General features: G+C 41.7%; 1 protein-coding gene across 1 annotated transcript in view; it reads right to left on the reverse strand.

Moving 5' to 3' along the window:
* The window catches only part of CPLX4 (complexin 4), a 29,606-nt gene extending 7,366 nt beyond the window's left edge, over positions 1–22,240 (reverse strand). Inside the window, exons 1-2 of the mRNA XM_040420155.1 lie at positions 22,074–22,240; positions 12,709–12,796 (exon numbers count right to left, since the gene is read on the reverse strand). Coding sequence (XP_040276089.1) covers positions 12,709–12,796; positions 22,074–22,240 — 255 coding nt within the window. The remainder of the gene's footprint in view (positions 1–12,708; positions 12,797–22,073) is intronic.
* Positions 22,241–22,801: the final 561 nt, after the last annotated feature.

Here is a 22,801-nt window from a genome sequence, read left to right on the forward strand (position 1 = left end):
GGCCCCTGTGACTTATTTGTCTTCACCTTAGACAGCAAACTTAGAACATCTTCCTCTGTAAAGATACATGCATCAAATGATTTATTAGTCATCCTTTCTAGTGGAGGTCCTTCTCCTTTTTCTTTTGTAAAAACTGAACAGAAGTATTCATTAAGGCAGTCGGCTAGCCCTTTATTCTCTTTTACATACCTTCCGTCCTTTGTTTTTAATTTAGTTATTCCTTGTTTTAATTTCCTTTTTTCATTTATATATCTGAAGAATGTCTTATCCCCTTTTTTCATAGACTGAGCTAGTTTTTCTTCTGCCTGCGCTTTAGAAGTTCTTATAACTTGCTTGGCCTCTCTCTGCCTAATCTTGTAGATTTCCTTATCTTCATTGCTCTGTTTTTTTTTATAATTACAAAATGATAGCTTTTTATTTTTAATGATTTGGGCCACTTCTGCTGAGTACCACAGTGGTCTCTTCCTTTTTTTGCTTTTACTGACAAGTCTAATGCAATTTTCTGTTGCCTTCAATAATGCACCTTTTAAGTAGTCCCATTTCTCCTGGACTCCATGTAATCCGTTCCAGTCTGATAAGGACTCATTTATGACTAATTTCATTTTTGAAAAGTCTGTTTTTCTAAAATCTAAAACTTTTGTTTTTGTGTGGTGGGACTCTTTCACAGTTCTTATATTAAACCACACTGACTGGTGATCACTAGATCCCAAGGTTTCGCCTACAATGACATCATATACCGAATCCCCATTTGTGAATACCAAATCCAAAATGGCCTCCATCCGGGTTGGCTCCTCAACCACTTGTTGTAGAGATAACCCCAGTAGGGAATTTGGAATATCTGTGCTCCTGGTAGAACTTGCTATTTTGGTTTTCCAGTTTATATCTGGAAGATTGAAATCTCCCATAATGATAACTTTGGGTGGTAAGTTGCATGACCGAGCAATAAACGGTGAAAGTAGAGTAGTGCAGAAGTGTAAAAAGTGGCCTGGTCATTAAGGGTGTTTAAGCTAAGGGGGCTGAGGTGGTAAATCCATTTTTTTCTTTAACACATCGATGGTTAACAGCCAAACAAAATTCAATATTTATTACCCAGATTCTGCAGTTTACAGAAACACCCCACATGTGGTCATAAACTGCTGTATGGGCACATGGCAGGGCGCAGAAGAAAAGGAGCGCCACATGGTTTTTAGATGCCATGTCCCAATTGAAACCCCCCTGATGCACCCTTACAGTAGAAACTCCCAAGAAGTGACCCCATTTTGGAAACTAGGGGATAAGGCGCCAGTTTTATTGGTACTATTTTTGGGTACATATGATTTTTTTGATAATTCATTATAACACTTTATGGTGCAAGGTGACCCAAAAATTGGTTGTTTTAGCACAGTTTTTTTTTTATTTTTTACGGTGTTCACCCGAGGGGTTAGGCAATGTGATCTTTTTATAGAGCTGGTTGTTACGGATGCGGCAATACCTAATATGTATACTTTTTCTTATTTATTTAAGTTTTACACAATAATAGCATTTTTTATACAAAAAAAAATTATGTTTTAATGTGTCCATGTTCTGAGAGCTATAGTTTTTAAATTTTTTGAGCGATTTTCTTATGTACGGGCTCATTTTTTCCGTGATGAGGTGACAGGTTTATTGGTACCAATTTGTGGGACATACGCCTTTTTGATCACCTGGTGTTGCACTTTTTGTGATGTAAGGTGACAAAAAAAGGCTTTTTTTGACACAGTTTTTATTTTTTTACGGTATTTACCTGAGGGGTTAGGTCATGTGATATTTTTACAGAGCTGGTTGTTACGGACGCGGCAATACCTAATATGTATACTTTTTTTATTTATTTCACTTTAACACAATAATAAATGATGTTTTAGTGTCTCCATGTTCTGAGAGCTATATTTTTTTTTTATTTTTTGAGCGATTTTCTTATGTAGAGGCTAATTTTTTGCGAAATGAGGTGACGGTTTTATTGGTACCATTTTGTGGAACATACACCTTTTTGATCACTTGGTGTTGCACTTTTTGTGATGTAAGGTGACAAAAATGCTTTTTTTGACACCATTTTATAATTATTTTATGGTGTTTATCGGACTGGGTCGATCATGTGATATATTTATAGAGCCGACCGTCACGGACGCGGAAATACCAAATATGTCTATTTTATTTTATTTTTTCTATTTTTTATTTTTTTTGTAAATAAATCTTTATTACAACTTTCCAATTCATACAAAGTTTTCCACAGTGCATCTTTTTCTTACATAGTTACATAATAGTTGCACTATAATTTATTCCCCTACCTCCCCACACACTGTATGTCGGTTGCCACCCAAAAAAAAAAAATTATAATATTACCATCCTCCCTCTGTTGTCCCTCTCCCCCCCCCAGCCCTTAGATTTGACTTATTTAGCCACCTCAGCCACATCCTGGCAAATCTATGTTTTTTCTTCTGCCCAATCAGGCAGAACTCCTCACTAGCTAATGACATTCTTGTATGGTTTTCCCATTCTTTAACTGTGGGGGAACATACTTGGGGAATTTTGTTTTTACATGTGAAACCTTTTTTTTAACACTTTATTTTTATTTTTTTTATTTTTTTACATACAAGACCTCTGGGGGACATTTAACTTCACATTTCTTTTTTCACAGTTGATTTCTCCTGTAACTGGGGCTGACATAGTAGCCCCAGTTACAGGAGAAATACACCCCCCAGAGAGGCTGTACAGCACTGTACAGCCTCAGTGCAGGGCTGATCGAGGTCTGTAAAAGACCTCACAGCTTCTGCACTCTCCCGGCCCCGGCGATCACATGACCGCCTGGCTGTAACAGGAATCGCATAGCGCTTCCTGCACTGTATACATAGCGCTCGGTGAGCGCTGTGTATACAGCGATCTAGAAGGCAGGGACACCTGGGAACTGTCCCTGCCTTCTCTAAGGGTTGCCCTGCTGTCACTGACAGCGGGCAACCTGATCTGCCGCTGCACGATTAGCGTGCAGCTGCGATCTCTGAATGGACGTTTTAAAACGTCCATTCAGAGATAGAGAACCACCTCCCGGGCGTTTATAGTCTATGGCCGGACGGGAGGTGGTTAAGAAGGCCAGCTCTGTCCTAGGTTACCCCCTTGATCCAGTGCAGGAGGTGGGTAACAGAAGAACTCTAGCAAAATTAACATCAAAGCTGTTGTGGAGAGCTCCTTCAGTAACAGACTGCTGCATCCTAGGTGCACGAAGGAACGTTATCGAAGGTCATTCCTCCCAGCAGCGTTAGGATTTATAACCACCACTGTTCCCAGAAACCCAGTAGTGAATTTTTTAAGTAAATTCTGTATTATCTTTTTCTTGTATTTTATTCTTCAATTTCTCTTTTTCAATTACTCTTATTTTGCTCTTGTTGTGAATGTGATTGCTGCTGTTATGCCAAAATTACCCAACTGAGGGACAATACAGGGATTTTCTTCTTCTTCTTTTTCTTCTTCTCCTTCGTATAACAGTGTCAATTTGGTGTGCCATTAATGTCTAAACCACTGGCAACAAATGTGAGTACACCCCTGAGTGAAAATGGCCAAATTGTGCCCAAAGTGTCAATATTTTGTGTGGCCACCATTATTTTCCAGCACTGCCTTAACTCTCTTGAGCATGGGGTTCACTAGAGCTTCACAGGTTGCCACTGGAATCCTCTTCCCTCCTCCATGATGACATCACGTAGCTGGTGGATGTTAGAGACCTTGTGCTCTTTCACCCTCTGTTTGAAGATGCCCCACAGATGCTCAATAGGGTTTAGGTCTGGAGACATGCTTGGCCAGTCCAGGACCTTTACCCTCAGTTTCTTTAGCAAGGCAGTGGTCATCTTGGAGGTGTGTTTGGGGTCGTTATCATGTTGGAATACTGCCCTGCAGCCCAGTTTCGGAGGGAGAGGGTCATGCTCTGCTTCAGTATGTAACAGTACATGTTGGCATTCATTGTTCCCTCAGTGAACTGTAGGTCCCCACAGCCGGCAGCACTCATGCAGCCCCAAACCATGACGCTCCCACCACCATGCTTGACTGTAGGCAGGACACACTTGTCTTTGTGCTCCTCACCTGGTTGCCACCACACACACTTGACACCATCTGAACCAAATAAGTTTATCTTGGTCTCATCAGACCACAGGAGTGCTTAGTCTGTTTGTCTTCAGAAAAATGTTTGCAGGCTTTCTTGTGCATCATCTTTAGAAGAGGCTTCCTTCTGGGACAACAGCCATGCAGACCAATCTGATGCAGTGTGCAGCGTACGATCTGAGCACTGACAGGCGGACCCCCCCTTCACCCCTGTAACCTCTGCAGCAATGCTGGCCGCACTCATATAACCTCTGGATATGACGCTGAGCTCGTGCTCTCAACTTCTTTGGTCAACCACGGCGAGGCCTGTTCTGAATGAAACCCATCTTGTTAAACAGCTGTATGGACTTGGCCACCGTGCTGCAGCTCAGTTTCAGGGTGTTGGCAATCTTATAGCCTCGGCCATCTTTATGTAGAGCAACAATTTCTTTTTTTCAGATCCTCAGAGAGTTCTTTGCCATGATGTGCCATGTGGAACTTCCAGTGACCAGTATGAGAGAGTGTGAGAGCGATAACACCAAATATAACACACCTGCCCCCCATTCATACCTGACACCTTGTAACACTAAGAAGTCACATGACACCGGGGAGGGAAAATGTCTAATTGGGTACAATTTGGCTATTGTCACTTAGGGGTGTACTCACTTTTGTTGCCAGCGGTTTAGACATTAATGGTAGTGTGGAGTGTTATTTTGAGGGCACGCCAAATGTACACTGTTATACAAGCCGTACACTGACTGCTGTACATTGTATCAAAGTGTCAGATCTTCAGTGTTATCCCATGAAAAGATATAATAAAATATTTACAAAAATGTGAGGGGTGCACTCTGTGAGATACTGTACATAACCTCGGGCGGATCCACTGCCGCTTCTAAATGTAAGACAGCTTTCGAGCAGTCTTAGATTTAGAGAAAAGGAATTTGTAGCAGCACAACGAAAAAAATAAGAAAATCAGAAACCTTTCTAGTGGCGGTGCCAGCAGTGTTGGGTGCCAGTCTGAAGGTCCCCCATCAACACGTAATACTTGTAAGGAAACCGCAGAACTCACTTGTCTTCTGCTTTTCAAAATGTAATCACCAACACAATGCGACGTTTCGACTTGTATGGTCTTTCTCAAGCAACAAACAGTGTGATCATAACCAGATATATATATACCCTCCCAGTGGGTCACATAGTTAATTGGGAATAATTGTCCCACCTAATATGGCCTCTGCTGTTCCCACTATAGATACTTGCCCTTTGGATAATGTCCTCTTGCCTATCTTTGATAGAATTGTAGCTATACAAAAGATACACCAATATAAGGCGTATTAAGTTGCGGGTCTTCTTTGGGGATTCAGTTACTGCAAATACATCTAGTACAACTCAGGAGACCAGTGACCCTAAGATGATAAAATTGAATGATATGGGTCTACATCTTCAAAGTGATTTTCAAACTCCAGTGTTTAAAGATGCTATTAACACATATATAGATCTAGTATAGAAAGATATAGAGGAAATCAGGCTTGATACCAACACTCATGACATTAAAAGGAACATGAGCCAAGGAGACATTTGGGCATTGAAGACACTATGCAGTAGGAAAGCTATTACTATCAAAAAAGCGGATAAGGGTGGGGCGATAGTTATAATGGATAGTGCCAAATATGTAGCAGAGATTCAGAGACAGCTGAGTGACATAGACGTATACCGATCAGTGGACTCTGACCCCACGTTTGTCATTATGCGAAGGATGAAATTACTTATTGACGATGCTTTTGCTACTGATCTAATTGATGATAATAATTTACATAGATATTTACTGGTAGAGCAACCAGTTACACCTGTACTGTATACATTACCGAAAATACCACCTTTCTTGACAAATGTCTGAGAAGTTACGCCATGTCAGACAAGTCATATGTGAGGGACACTACCGACATTACAATATGAGGAGGGACAATACCTATTTTATTTTGACGTTGTGAGTCTTTATACGAGCATTGACCATGTGAAGGGTCTAGAAGCTGTAGAATGGGCCTTTTATAAGGTCAAAGTTGGGGAAAATCTGTCAATTTATTCTTTCCCTATTGGAGGTAGTACTTACCTGTAACTATTTCTTATTTAAGGATACATTCTATGTCCAGCAGCAGGGGACAGCAATGGGGTCTAATGTGGCCCTGACTTATGCAAATATATACATGAGTAGGTTTGAGGAGACTTTTGTATACCCATCCAGCCTCTGTGAGGGACTGTATGAGGTATATAGACGACATTTTTTCATATGGACAGGAACACTGGAGAGACTACTTGAGTTCCAACAGTACGTTAATTCCATACATGACGAATTACAATTTACATTAGTCTACTCTACCCACAGACAGGACTAGAATTGCTAGATACTACGGTATATTGTGTTGAGGGGACTCTACGAACGGATCTATTTGTAAAATCCACAGACAGGAATAATATGCTTCTGTTTAAAAGTGACCATCCCAAATTTATGAAAGAATCACTAACATATAGTCAATTGCTTAGGGTGAAACGGATAGTATCAGACAACGAGAAACTAGATATTAGACTAGAGGAGATGTGCAATAAATTCCATCAAAGAGGTTACCCAAAAGCCATGGTGCAGAGGCACAAACATAGGGTCAACAGGTCAAGACGAGCGGAACTACTTAATGACAATAGGCAACGAAGAGAGAGTAAAAGGATTCCCTTTGTCTCAACCTATACAACAAATAGCAAACTAATTGCACAGGTCCTCAAATCTAATTGGCACATACAGGGAGTGCAGAATTATTAGGCAAGTTGTATTTTTGAGGATTAATTTTATTATTGAACAACAACCATGTTCTCAAAGAACTCAAAAAACTCATTAATATCAAAGCTGAATATTTTTGGAAGTAGTTTTTAGTTTGTTTTTAGTTTTAGCTATTTTAGGGGGATATCTGTGTGTGCAGGTGACTATTACTGTGCATAATTATTAGGCAACTTAACAAAAAACAAATATATACCCATTTCAATTATTTATTTTTACCAGTGAAACCAATATAACATCTCAACATTCACAAATATACATTTCTGACATTCAAAAACAAAACAAAAACAAATCAGTGACCAATATAGCCACCTTTCTTTGCAAGGACACTCAAAAGCCTGCCATCAATGGATTCTGTCAGTGTTTTGATCTGTTCACCATCAACATTGCGTGCAGCAGCAACCACAGCCTCCCAGACACTGTTCAGAGAGGTGTACTGTTTTCCCTCCTTTTAAATCTCACATTTGATGATGGACCACAGGTTCTCAATGGGGTTCAGATCAGGTGAACAAGGAGGCCATGTCATTAGATTTTCTTCTTTTATACCCTTTCTTGCCAGCCACGCTGTGGAGTACTTGGACGCGTGTGATGGAGCATTGTCCTGCATGAAAATCATGTTTTTCTTGAAGGATGCAGACTTCTTCCTGTACCACTGCTTGAAGAAGGTGTCTTCCAGAAACTGGCAGTAGGTCTGGGAGTTGAGCTTGACTCCATCCTCAACCCGAAAAGGCCCCACAAGCTCATCTTTGATGATACCAGCCCAAACCAGTACTCCACCTCCACCTTGCTGGCGTCTGAGTCGGACTGGAGCTCTCTGCCCTTTACCAATCCAGCCACGGGCCCATCCATCTGGCCCATCAAGACTCACTCTCATTTCATCAGTCCATAAAACCTTAGAAAAATCAGTCTTGAGATATTTCTTGGCCCAGTCTTGACGTTTCAGCTTGTGTGTCTTGTTCAGTGGTGGTCGTCTTTTAGCCTTTCTTACCTTGGCCATGTCTCTGAGTATTGTACACCTTGTGCTTTTGGGCACTCCAGTGATGTTGCAGCTCTGAAATATGGCCAAACTGGTGGCAAGTGGCATCTTGGCAGCTGCACGCTTGACTTTTCTCAGTTCATGGGCAGTTATTTTGCGCCTTGGTTTTTCCACACGCTTCTTGCGACCCTGTTGACTATTTTGAATGAAACGCTTGATTGTTCGATGATCACGCTTCAGAAGCTTTGCAATTTTAAGAGTGCTGCATCCCTCTGCAAGATATCTCACTATTTTTGACTTTTCTGAGCCTGTCAAGTCCTTCTTTTGACCCATTTTGCCAAAGGAAAGGAAGTTGCCTAATAATTATGCACACCTAATATAGGGTGTTGATGTCATTAGACCACACCCCTTCTCATTACAGAGATGCACATCACCTAATATGCTTAATTGGTAGTAGGCTTTCGAGCCTATACAGCTTGGAGTAAGACAACATGCATAAAGAGGATGATGTGGTCAAAATACTCATTTGCCTAATAATTCTTCACGCAGTGTACTCACACAATCGTTTCCGGACATTGAGAAATTCCGAACACCCCCCTCCTGTCATATAGAAGGTCACGCAATTTAGGGGACAGATTGATGCATGCAGATATAAAACATTTTAACATACCTAGGATCAAAAAGAAAGGTTGTTTTCCCTGTTTGGGTTGTTGCAACTGCAATAGCATGCTAAAGGGCAGTAGCTTCACACACCCTAGAACGGGTAAAAAATATCAGGTAAGTGGTATGTAATTTATGTACTGCAATGTACCTGTGGATTACTATACGTGGGAGAAACAACATAGGAACTGACTTAATCAACACCGTTACCAAATACGGAAATTACTCTCAGGAGAGAGACAGGTGGACACTCCAAGAAATGAACTACCAGTACCTGAGCATTTTTTGAAGTTTAGACATAATGTCTCCCAACTTCTGTTTCGCGTGATTGATGGGGTATCTCCCCAAAGGAGAGGAGGCGATAGAGAAAGACTATTGAAAAGGTTGGAATTAAGGATTTTTGAGTTACAAACACTTGAACCTAAAGGCCTTTACAGGGAATTTAAAGTTCGCTCACTTTATTGAACCGGACAGTATTATGTTTTCTTCCTCATTTGATAAGACTATTATACCTAGTCCTAGTACTGGATATGTTTTTATTGAAGTAATGTACCCAACCCTATTTGGTTGTGTTTGATGAATTAATACTTATTGTTTTTTTATAGATATCTGCACCGATGATGGAACCTGGGGGCATAGTTTGAGAAAGGATTTCCTTTTTGGACTGCTTATACTTTGCGGTAGCTATGTTAGGAAATAAGCGTAAAGTGTACTAATTTATATAATACCTCTGTCTGTTTTTTTGCTATATATCTACATATCTGAAAAGTCCAAGGTCAGGTGGGACCTACTTGTGGCATAGATTAATTGGGAATAATTGTCCCACCTAATATGGCCTCTGCTGTTCTTACCATACATACTTGCCCTTTGGATAATGGCCTCTTGTCTATCCTTGATAGAATTGTAGCTATACAAAGTCCACGGTGCCCATAGGTGACTAAAGGGCTGGTTTGAATGGGACGGCCCTGTCTGGGAAAGGGGGCAAGCCCGGGAACGGGTTGCCCCTGCGCCCTACCAGGGAAGTCGACTTTGGTTGATATAAGGGTGGGGGGCGGCTCTCCCACAATTTGGGTGATACGTCCCCCACTGATTGAATGTATAATGTCCTGGGTGATACATCTCTCCCACATACTATAGGGGGATGTGTTCCTCAGCAGGGACAAAAGTGTGCTGATTGGGGGGAGGAAAACGACCCTCACATAACATATGGGGGGTACGTCCTGTAGCTGGCCAGCTAAGACCTGTCCTAGGTTGCTAGTATAGCTTATATCTGTATACAGCTAAACCTGCCAATTGCCTTAATACAGTTCCAATGTTTATGTGTTAAAGAAAAAGCAGAGTTATTTACTGTGACATCATGTTTTGGATGTCATATAACTGTTATATTTTGTGTTCACAGAAGCAGAAAAAGATAATATGCCTTTAAAATTCATTTTGTAATGTAAGGTAAGCTCAGTGACACAGCAGAAACAACAGAAAGTATAGTGTCAATCTGTTGTTGCTGGGCAGAAGTCTAGACCAATCACAACCAGCTTCTCACACAGCAAGAGTTTTCACCAATCACTGCCAGCCTCCCACACAACCTGTCTGGGAATTCCCCCAGCTCCTGCTGCTAGAATCATTATTCACTAGAGACAGGAGCTGAAGAGACATTCACTCCACTGAGAGCTGAGTTATAGCGGAACAAGAGGCCAATATAGGTATTTAAAACAGTTATATAATGTTCATATTGTTAGTATTGTGTTTAGAACTGTATACTGAACTAGATATATATGTGTTTACTTACAGTTCCACCAATTGCAACCATACAATTGCAAATACAAATTGCAAGCTACAAATTGCAAGCATACAATTGCAAGCATTCAGATTCCATTTTGCAATCCAAATTGCATATAACCATACCAGATCATACTCAACCAATCTGCAAATAGTCACTGGTAACTGCATACTGCAAGTAGAACTATTCGTTAGACCTCAGATTTACCTCTCAGAGAGATCATACAGTGCTTAAATAACTTAAAGTGACAGTACAGATACTGAAGAGAGAAATATATCCAACATTTTATGTTGAATGACAAGATTGAACAGTTGAACCACCATCTTATGCATACCGCCATTTTGTGATATCTTTCCAACACGTGTTTTGTACATGGACTATCTGCTGCGGAGGCGGCAGTGTTATATAAGAAGAAAATTTAAAGTTAATAAAGAAGTTATTTGAAGCATTTGGTGTGCTCTTCAAACCTACTGTTTCCATAGAACGGTGCTAGAGGAATTACAGAGTAATAGACAGTCTGGTTAGACTAAAATTCAGAGATATAAAAAGGCACTTCATAGTGCTACGCCTGCCACACGTCCCACCTCTAAAATGGTTAAATGAGCCCATAAACGAATTTTATCTATGACCTATGGACTATAGAGATACTTATAGACATTTGTTTTGAGGAGACCATTGTTCAATTTTGGTATTTGGACCTTGGTTTAATGTCAGAGATCATGTTATGAACATTATAGATGTACCAGAAATGGCTTTAAATTTATTGCCACTATGAAACCCTTCTGACGGACGACCGAGATATTGGAGATACATGTATTTGCTAGATTATCCTAATATAAGTAAGGTGGTCAATTCTGACATATATCCACATAAATGGACATATAATTATTATATAATCGAGCATAAAATGCCATAAAATCTCTTACTGTTATAATGCTACGATTGCTTGATATGGTTTGCTGTGGCAAACATAATATAAGATTGGGATAGCGATAGCACAGACAGAGGTACGGAGCAATAGTGACTGGATGCGCTACGCCCGAATAAATTGTTCACATGGTTTTCATAGTGCACACTTAATGCTTAGAGCGCAGGCGCAAGGAGATCAGAGGAACGCCGCGCTTAGTACACACATGTGCCCGGCGCGCCTGCACACTGCTTACAGAGGGACGCCAGGATGAGCGCGCTCTCTGAGTATACCGAAGCAGTCTGGACAATGCCTTCTGAGATGTGCCCGCCAGGATTCCACCAGGGAGTATTTAGTAAGCACATATTTTTGGTTCTAATATTTCATTATGAAAGACACTATATGTAATGGAATGGTGACATGCATATCTTGATCTGAGTAATTAGACCACACAAATGGGTGGTATGTATTTAGCATATTTGATTTAGAATTAACATATTTGATTCGGTCATGTGACCCACTGGGAGGGTATATACATATCTGGTTATGTTCACACTGTTTGTTGCTTGAGAAAGACCATACAGGTCGAAACGGCGCATTGTGTTGGTGATTACATTTTGAAAAACAGAAGACAAGTGAGGGCTGCGGTTTCCTTACAAGTATTAAGTCTTAGATTTAGACCATTTTCTACACCTAAAACAGGCATAGATGAATGAGATAGTCCTGCCGGCCCAGCCGCTTAGTCACCCACACCATGCCCACTTTTTTAGACCTGGCGTGAGGGGGAAAAGCCGCAGATTGCGGCGTAAAGGACCTTTACGCCCTATGTTACTATAACAATAAGACTCCAGACAATTTCCACATTACCCTCCCTAAATCCAGCCCTGTGTTTTAGGCAAAGCCAAAGAAATTTTTTTTTTTGGGTACTGCCCTTAAAATATAGAAACCAGGGCCAACTCCTCCACTTTCCCTTTAGAAATTTTCTCCAATAGGCCTCCATTTTTAAAACCTTCTCACTGACATACAGGCCTTGTTTCCCATAGTAACCAATCAGAGCCCAGCTTCATATTTCTGGAGCAGTTTGAGAACTGGAAGCTGAGAGGCTGATTGGTTGTTATGAGCAACAAGGCTTGTTTACATGTATTGAAAAAACGACCATTTTGCTAATCTGGCTCCACCTGACAAGGAGTCAGCCATAATTTGTGGTTTAATGGTGGCATTATCACAACTTATGGGTAACTTCATTGGGGGAGAACTTCATTCTCAAAACTAGTGTAAAGTGGAACTGGCTTAGTTGCTCATAGTAGCCAATCAGATTGAACCTTTCATTTTCCAAAGGAGCTCTGAAAAACGAAAGTGGGAATCTGATTGGTTGCTATGGGTCACTAAACCAGTTTTCCTTAACACCAGTTTCGATAAATCTCCTTTATTATTCCATTGTTTAAATGCTACTACATTGGGTCGTAACCAAATTAACCCCATACCTGTGGTAATCTGTATTTTTCCCTTAAATGTACCCGCACTGTGGCTCTTTCTGCTTTTTTCTGATTAAACTTGGCATCTCTTTCCATCCTACAAGACAAACAGAACAGTATTGTTAAACACACACAGAAAATGATTTCACAGTGAGGGAGCCTTCTGTCCATCGATTGTATAATGTCCAGCACCAGGGGCTGCCTGAATCAGCTGACTGGAGGGAGTTCGTTCCTGGCTTCAGACGCCAACATATCTGATATTGATGACATATCCTGAGGACTCTGACATCACTGTGTTTATTTTCTCTGTATTGTGACATCACCGTGTTTATTATCCCTGTACTGTGACATCACTGTGTTTATTATCCCTGTACTGTGACATCACTGTATTTATTATCTCTGTACTGTGACATCACTGTGTTTATTATCTCTGTACTATGACATCACTGTGTTTATTATCCCTGTACTGTGACATCACTGTGTTTATTATCCCTGCACTGTGACATCACTGTGTGTATTATCCCTGTACTGTGACATTATTGTGTTTATTATCCCTGTACTGTGACATCACTATGTTTATTATCCCTGTACTGTGACATCACTGTATTTATTATCTCTGTACTGTGACATCACTGTGTTTATTATCTCTGTACTGTGACATCACTGTGTTTATTATCCCTGTACTGTGACATCACTGTGTTTATTATCCTGTACTGTGACATCACTGTATTTATTATCCTGTACTGTGACATCACTGTGTTTATTATCTCTGTACTGTGACATCACTGTGTTTATTATCTCTGTACTGTGACATCACTGTGTTTATTATCCCTGTACTGTGACATCACTGTGTTTATTATCCCTGTACTGTGACATCACTGTATTTATTATCTCTGTACTGTGACATCACTGTGTTTATTATCTCTGTACTATGACATCACTGTATTTATTATCCCTGTACTGTGACATCACTATGTTTATTATCCCTGTACTGTGACATCACTGTGTGTATTATCCCTGTACTATGACATCACTATGTTTATTATCCCTGTACTGTGACATCACTGTGTGTATTATCCCTGTACTATGACATCACTATGTTTGTTATCCCTGTACTGTGACATCACTATGTTTATTATCCCTGTACTATGACATCACTATGTTTATTATCCCTGTACTGTGACGTCACTGTGTTTATTATCTCTGTACTGTGACGTCACTGTGTTTATTTTCCCTTACACACAAATAATGTGGCATTGTGCATTGGGGCTATATTACACCAGTGACATCACTAGTTGTGTTATCCCTGTATTGTGATATTACTATGTGCATTACCCCTATTCTGGGAAATCTCTGTGCATGTTATTGTTGTGACTTCTTCGAGTTAAATTTAGAAAAAAGAAAAACTAGTCTGTTTTTTGTTTTTTTTAAATAGCTCAAAGTGCAACTAAAATAAGTTTTTGAATTGAGTCTCTGTTCAGTTACAGTCATTGTGATATAGGAGATATATTGTTTATGGTAGATGGGGCCAGGCTTTTTTTTTTACTAGTCCAGATTTCTCCTGTATCTGGGGCTGACATATTAGCTCCAGTTACAGAGGGGGACACAGCTTCCTGACATCCATTGTAGTGCTCATTTGGGTCTGCTAAGACCCAACAGATCATGCAGTTACCCAGGACTTGGTGATCATGTGACAGTAAATACCTATCCCTGGCTTCTCTGTGGGGAGCCCGGCTGTCACTGACAACAGGCTTTGCACTCCTGCATGTCTGCAAGGATAAACAAGGACCACTTGGACGTATGAATTCTATGTACAGGTTAATCATCCCTTCACCATATGTATTATTCCAGTGCTGTAACATCACGTTGTGCATATCCGCAGCAAATGGCAATTCAGCTCGTTTGTTTACATGCCATTAAATGTAAAGTGCCCCCATATGGTTGCATCAGTTTATATTCACTGATTGTAAGCCTGATGTTTAATTTTGGGAGATAATATAATTTTTTATTGTTCTTATGAAAAATTTCCGTACCTAGAATATTCTGTGATAATAATAAAAAAAAATGAATGCAAAAATTCACTTTTACACCTGTCGTACCAAAAATAGAGATAAAAACTGCAAAAAATGCCTGATGTAAGCCTTAATCATATTTACTAAGGATCATGCTATAGGGAAGTCCTCTTTAAATAATAGTGTCATTTGGGCAGAGGCCAAGCTCTCTCAGTGTTTCCCAGGGTTTAAGGAGAAGTTTAGCACTGGAACAGAATACATTCCGGGCCCGGCAAGTCCAGCCCATGAACTCAAGTCGTGTTTAACTTTATTCTGAAGTTTTTATCTGCACAAACAAAATGCACAGTTTTTGCCAAGTATGTCAATGTGTAACCAGAAGCTGGGTGATGGCTCCAGCCTGGATTTCTACACCATGCAGTGCTGAGGGCACATTTCTGTCTCAGCGATCAGAGATGGTGGCTTCAGATTAGTATTACATGGCAACTAAGGCGTAGCAGTTATGTAGTACCTTGAAGACTTAGGGGACCCAAATGGTCCCACTGTCCCTAGGACTAGAGATAAGGCATGATTGTTAGGACACTGTTTCACATGTTGCATTAGAGCCCATTAAAGTGAACAGAGTGGTCAGTTATGTTTGGCTGCCTTGAGGAGGAACCGTTCTCTGCAGCAGCTTCCGTTCTTGCTCCTAGAAGGGGGTTCTGAGTATTATCTGGTCATAGAAGGGAGTAATCACAAGAAGAAGGATTAGGACATAAGGAAACTGGCCTAACAGGTAAAGCGAAGCACCTAAGTAGCAATAATCATATTAATCACCATGATCCAATTTCTTCAGCCAAACAAAGTCTGAGAACCAAGATCCTTTAATGATATGTAGATTAAACCAGCATCGTACAGTTCTGGAAGCCTATGTGGTCTATGAGCCATGAACATGCACGTGACGGGTACCTCGCAGCCACAACATATAATGGTGTTATATAAACCAGCATGTTCTAGAGTGTCAGTGTTTCCTATCCTATCTGTGGTCAGCACATCAAGCTTTTCAGTATTGCAGACATGGATCTTCACAATGGAAGAAGTTGGAGCACCTGTAGCATACCAAACCACAGGGGAAACACATGAGGCTCACGGTGGGCCGATGGGTGCAATAGATCATGTACTCACGGTTAGCAGATGCCTCCCTGGGCTGGCGTACAGTGGATGGGAAGACAGCACGAAATCCTCCGGGGCACTCTCGGTTGCAGGGAACACCAGCCAGATGGAAGTTGAGGTGCCCTTGATGGTAATTGGTGTTAGGTGCTTTTGCGGCTGGGCCCCTGGTTCGTGATGCCAGCACCACTAGGTGCAAAGGTTGAGAGTAGTAGTAGTAGTAAGATTGAGGAGTCGGTTGTTGTAAACCAGTAGAACATTTACTGAAAATCAATAGTCTCTGGACAGTTGATACAGTTCATCAATGGAAAGCTTTTTGTATAGCATAAGTAATAATAAGTTCACTGGCAATCCTATAATCGGGTAGTGGCAGTTGTCAATGGAGGGATTCTTCTAATGCTGATACTTTACAGGCAAACTGAAGATTTACTTTAAGTTCCCATCTTAGCACTCTGGTACTGAATATGACATTTGCTTACTTTATATTTTGAGTTATCCAATAAGGGCGTCCCCCTCGCAGCAGGAAAACACTTCTGCCACATCATTTGCAGGATACTCTTCTGAAAAGGTTTTGATTTTTCCACTATGACCCAGAAGGCTTATGTAATGGATAAGGACAATTCTGCGCACTAACTGTCCATTTGTGTCCTGGCACTCGGAAAGTTGGTCTCAGGCACTTGTGCTAAGGTCCATAAGCTGAGTTTAGCTGTTACTCTCACTAGTCTCTCCCCATATCCAGACATAGACTTACTGTCTTGTGCTTTGCTGCTGTAGATTAATGTTAGGTGTACTCCCTTAGCCTGGCCATGACCAAGGAGCAGAAATAGCAGACTACAAATTGGACGATGCCTGTTCCTCTCCTCCATGAACTTGCTTCTCCTCCTCTCACACTCCAACTAGCTCAGACTCCAACTAACTAACTTCCTGTCTAGACCACACCCAAGCTATATGTATTATGTGGTTCCAGCACCACCTAGGGGTGAATGGGTGCAAATGACATTGCCAGTCTGATAAAAAGAAATACCATACAATGCAAATAAACACATGTATATATATTAAGATGTTTGAAGTGTCCCATTTACACACATATATGGACGCTGCACACCTAGAACCCAATACGTCATCCCTTGCCTATGGATAAACCCATGTAAGGGTACGTCCAACTTTCAGGTTTCCTGATGCAATTTTGGAAGCCAAAATCAAGAGTAGACCTTCAAAGGAGACAAAATATAAAGGAGAGATATGACTTCTCTTTTTGAATTCACTCTTGTGGCTGTACTCTAAATGTATTCAGGATCAGAGGTGCAGGTGCAATAGAAATCATTGCAAATTAGGTTTATTAGCAAAATTTGCTAATTTTCAGCTGTATGCAATAAAACAATCAATCAAGAGCATTTTAAAGGGAACCTGTCATGCTGATATTCCACTTTTAGCTATGCACATTACCTTATGAATACAAGCATGTTGTCCCCGCTGCCTTCTTTCCTTTTTTTTTCCCGTTTCATGGTTGTTGGGAAAATGAACTTTATATCTTGCTCCCACCATATGCTAATGATCACCTTGAAGTAACGGATACTGGCGCTTGCATCCTCCAGGTCTCTGTTGCCACACCCAAATCCTGCTTCTCACTCCATACTTGATGCTTCCCAGCAGTGGCCATGTCATCCTCTTGCATCACAACATCTTGCTCGCATCTGGTTTTAACACACTTCTGCACATGCGCTAGTCAAGGGAGAGAGCACACCTGCAATGGTGAAACACATGACTTCTCCTCAGTGGTCCAGAAGTCAGAGTGTGCCTTTGCGAGTTATGAGCGAGATGTTGAGATGCAAGAAGATGATGTTGCGACTGCTGGGAAATATCTATCATAGGGTGGGAAGCATGACTTGGACACTGCAACCATGACCTGGAGGATGCAAGTGCCAACCTTCTTGACATCAAGATGATCATTAGCATTTAGTGGGAGCAAGATTGCATTTTCTCAACAACCATGAAGCAGAAAAACAGAAGAAATGAGGCATTGGGGCCAACATGCTTGTATTCATAAAGTAATGTTCATAGCTAATAGTGGAATATCGGCATGACAGGTTCCCTTTAAATCGCTCAACACATCTAATTATAACAAGTGGTTTCTTGCCCTTTTAATAACTACTTCAGTCTTACAGTATATTCAACCCCTTCATGTACTTTGTGGAGCATCCTTTTCCTGTGATGACCTGCTGCAAACGTGATGGATAGCCAGACACTAGCCTCTGATAGGGGCTACGGCCTCCAGTTCACTAATTTTCTTGTGTTTGCATGTTGAAATCCTCTTCTGCAAATTCCACCAAAGTTCAAGTCAGGTAACTGTGATAGGCCACTCCACAGTCTTTCAGGACTTCTTCTGAAAGAAAGCCTTGGTGGACTTTAAGGTATCCTTGGGATCAATGTCCTGTTGGAATGCCTAATGGTGCCCAAACTTCAGCTTTCTCACAGAAGGCTTGAAATATTGTCCTCAGGTTTCCTTGATTGAATGTATTTCCACAGAACATAATTCAGAAGCTTCTGTGGTTTATTTATGTTTTTTAGCATATTGGGGACCACTTTTCTTGTGCTTTTGGGTCAGAGACCTTCAATATTTAGTGTGCACCTTAATGTTCAAATTGAAACCTCAGTGCCTACAGCCACCAAAACTTACTGCAGGTCTTTTGCAGTCACTCAAAAGTTTTTTACCACTTGCCTACGCAGGAATCTGGTGGCAGACATGATAGTTTCCTCTTTCGGCCATGTCCAGGCTGTGTAATTCAACCCTTTTATGATACAAGCACCTTAAGTACATAGTACTATGTACTGCTATGACTTGCTGCAAATGCAATGCATAACCAGACACCAACTTCTGGCAATATTCCTGAGGAATCTTAGCCCTTTCCTCATGGGCAAAGGCCTCCGATTCCCTAATAGTTATGGGCCTGTATCCTGTAACCACCTTCTACAAATCCCACCAAAGATTATCTATGGGCATCAAGTCAAGCAACTGTGATAGGCCACTCCATAATCTTCCAGGACTTATTCTGAAACCAAGCTTGGATGGTATATTTGAAATCATTGTCCTGTTGGAAGGTTCAATGACGCCCAAGTTTTAGTTTCCTCACAGAAGGCATGATGTTTTGTCCTAGGATATCCTGATACATAAGTCCATCTTGCCCTGTGCAGAGGAAGCAAAACCACCCTAGAGCATCACTGAGTCACTGCCATGCTTAGGCAGGGTATTCTTTTCAGGGTATGCTTCATTCTTCCTTTTCCAGCCATACCACTGATCCATAGGCCAGCTTTTTATATATATATATATATATATATATATATATATATATATATATAGTTTTGAGCATACTGGAGCCAACTTTTCTTGTGTTTTTGGGTCAGTAGCGGAGTATGTCTTGGAGTTTGGGCATGGAGACATTCAACGTTCAGTATGCACCTTATTTGTAAACTAAAACCTCAGTGCCTACTGCCACAAATTCTTGCAGCAGGTCTTCTGCTGTCACTGGAAGGTTTTTGAGCACCTGTCTCCTCAAGAATCTGATGGCAGTCGGTGGTAGCTTCCTGTTTCATTTGGCCTGTGGTTTTCAGAGACCATTGGTAGGAGATTCTCTGGAAATTAAATTTCAGCCTAGCAGTGTCCATGGAATACGGTTAAGACACAGAGGGCAAAAAGCGGACACGCAGACCAGACCAAACATGGATCCTTCATGGACATCTTCACGGATAAACCACTGAACATCTTGTTATGGTTGTCATCACGGATGTGTGATAAAGGCCTAAACCATATTTCTAACATGCAATCAAACATCATAGTCAACAAATGCTTAGCCAGTCCAGATATTTGATGTGTTTTTTTCTGAAGCACACCTGATGCAACTAATGAAGCTCTTGAGGCAACATCTAACTTGAAAATGTGTGCTCTTATGAAAAGAAGAAGAATTCCAGATCACCTCTGTTGAAAGCCCATAATCACCCATGTGCAGGAAAGCATGGAAGTGCCACACAAAGCATTAGGATAAGATCTATTGCTAGCCTTCTCCCAAAGGAGGTCCCACGAGCCCCTAAACCTACAAATTAGTAGTGCCTACAACATAAAGAACCAATGTCATCCACTCACCAAAGCTTAGGAAGGCCTGTCTGTGCCCTGTCTAGGCTCTCACTCACCTAGGGTTCAAATGTCTTGGTGGTTTCCTCAAAAGGGAGTACCAAAAAGGCAAGAAACCAGATCCACACTCCATCAGATCTTCAAGAGTAGCAGCACAGGGGAATGGCAGCCTAAAAATTGCCAGAAAGCTTGGACCCAATTACAGAAATATTTGCTCAAGTGGGTCTTCTATACATACAGTAAGTGAGTTTAGAATGCCCAATAGGTTAGCATGTGGGGACAAGATGACCCTTGAACTTTCAAATAACCCAACTAGAGCTCTTGAGCCCCGGATGTTTTGACCAATGCCCCGAATGATTGCTGGCACTGGCAGGGCCGGCGCTCTGACTCTCCTGTGCTACACCGGCCTCGCCACTCACATATATTTAACTTTAAACTGTAATCCTAATCCGGCGGCGCTCGCTCACTGACGTCAGGCGCCTGCTCCTCCCACTAGGTGGCGCAGGTGCGTGATGTCAGTGAGTGAGCACCGCCCACACTTCCTGTTACTGGAGCTGACTAGCAGAGAGTAAGATAAAGACTAGAGATGAGCGCTGATTTAAACTTAAAGTTGCAGGATACGGATTAGGATTACAGTTTAAAATGTTAATGTACACTCCTGTGAGCGGCAGGGAGGGGGATCTGTGGATGGCACTGTTATGGGGAGGGGGATCTGTGGATGGCACTGTTATGGGGAGGGGGATCTGTGTATGGCACAGTTATGGGGAGGGGGATCTGTGGATGGCCCTGTTATGGGGAGGGGGATCTGTGTATGGCACAGTTATGGGGAGGGGGATCTGTGGATGGCCCTGTTATGGGGAGGGGGATCTGTGGATGGCACTGTTATGGGGAGGGGGATCTGTGGATGGCCCTGTTATGGGGAGGGGGGGTCTGTGGATGGCACTGTTATGTGGAGGGGGGATCTGTGGATGGCACTGTTATGTGGAGGGGGATCTGTGGATGACACTGTTATGTGGAGGGGGATCTGTGGATGGCACTGTTATGTGGAGGGGATCTGTGGATGGCACTGTTATGGATGATCTGTGGGGTTGCCCAGACGGCTAGGCCCTTCACTGTAGTTATTAACCCTATTCAGCAGTCCTCCATTCACTGAAGGGGGGACAGCGGAAAGGGGTTTATAATAACTACTGTGAAGGTCCCCCCCCCCCCGAGGTGGCGATGAGGGCGTGGCTTCATGGGATGGGGGCGTGGCTTCTCGTGAGCTCGTGCCCCGGATGTCTTCATACCCTAGCAACGCCCCTGGGTGGCACATAAACCAGCCTGTGTCCACAAAGGTGTAAAGAATGGACCTGCTCAGTCCTAATGGCCCCCGTTAATACTGATAAATAGACATGGACTGACCTCTTTCATCTTGCCCCGTTCCCTCCTCCTATTGTGTGACACAACCCACATACTGTAGTGACAATTTCTGTACTTCCTGCCCTCTCCACTAGTTGGGCCCTGTAACAATGGCATATCCTACATCTACGGTAACTTAATTGGTGAGTACTATGAAAGGTTATATATAATGAGTGGAGCATGACTTATTTCAAGGGTTATTGATTTACACCTGTATGCTGTGCAAATGTAGCAGAGCTGAATTTGTCAGTTAACGTTCTATGGCTCCTTTATGGATAAAGATCTCTGTAGTTAGATAATACAGCCCCGTGTACAGCAGTGCAAAGTAAAACCACAAATGACTCATCAATATATGGCAACCTTCTGAAATAACAGAGATGATTCATTTCAACAATTCAAATCACAAATGGTATTTCAAATGCAGCTGCAAAGTATCACTGGCGACCCCTAAAGAAGTGTAACCTTCAGATGGCAATGATCAAATGTGATAAAGTACTTACAATATTTTTAGTACATTTTATGGTACGCTTCTCGTAGTCTTAATGTAGACCATTGTTAATGTTCATTTACATGTACAAAGTGGCCATAAAAATTGTTCCGATGTAGCAGGCACTGCTTTGTTATTTGATTTTGTTGGCAATATCGCAGAATAATACATTCAACTACTACATTTGTATATCGCTCATACTCACTGCTCCTCTACTAGTTGCCTCTGATACTCCTCATACTCTTCCCGGGTCATCCCTTGGGCAGCTGCCGGGTCAGACACATCACCCCCTTCTTTCTTCTCCTCGCTTGATTCTCCAAATCCAAAACTCTTCAAGGGGTTGCCCACCATGCTCTTGATTAAGAACGCCATGTCGCTGCCTATCCCACCATACAGACAGAACAGGAATAGAGTCAGGCAGGGGAGATGTATGCAGCAGTACCAGCTGGTCAAGGGCACACTGTCACCGGGAACTATATGCCAAAAATGGTTTGTCAGCCATAATCTGGATTAGCGGTTGAACTGCTACGGACTGAGGCAGATGGTTCAGATTACTTCAAAAATCATTAGATGCAGCTGCCTACTTTCCATAATAATACCTTAAGCTAATTTCCAATCAAAGTGTATGATATCCAAGGAGGACTATTAAAGTTGCAGATTTCATTCACAAAATAAAATGTCAAAAAATGAATTTTAATATTAATTTTATCTGAACATCTAAAAATTCTTGCCCTTGGCTTGACCTCTGCTGTTCAGCAGTTGCATAGGCCTTTTGCACTCATAACAGGCTTTGGGATCTGCCCTACTGTAACTCCATTTGCCTCTGATCTTCTGTTAGCTCTCATAGGAATGCGGTATCGCACTGGACGCTATGTTGCAGAGGTATTCTCATGGAATGGTGGGAGTTGTAGTCTTACATCAGCTGGTGAGCCA

The sequence above is a fragment of the Bufo bufo genome, chromosome 2, assembly GCF_905171765.1.
Source record: "Bufo bufo chromosome 2, aBufBuf1.1, whole genome shotgun sequence".
Lineage (NCBI taxonomy): Eukaryota > Metazoa > Chordata > Amphibia > Anura > Bufonidae > Bufo > Bufo bufo.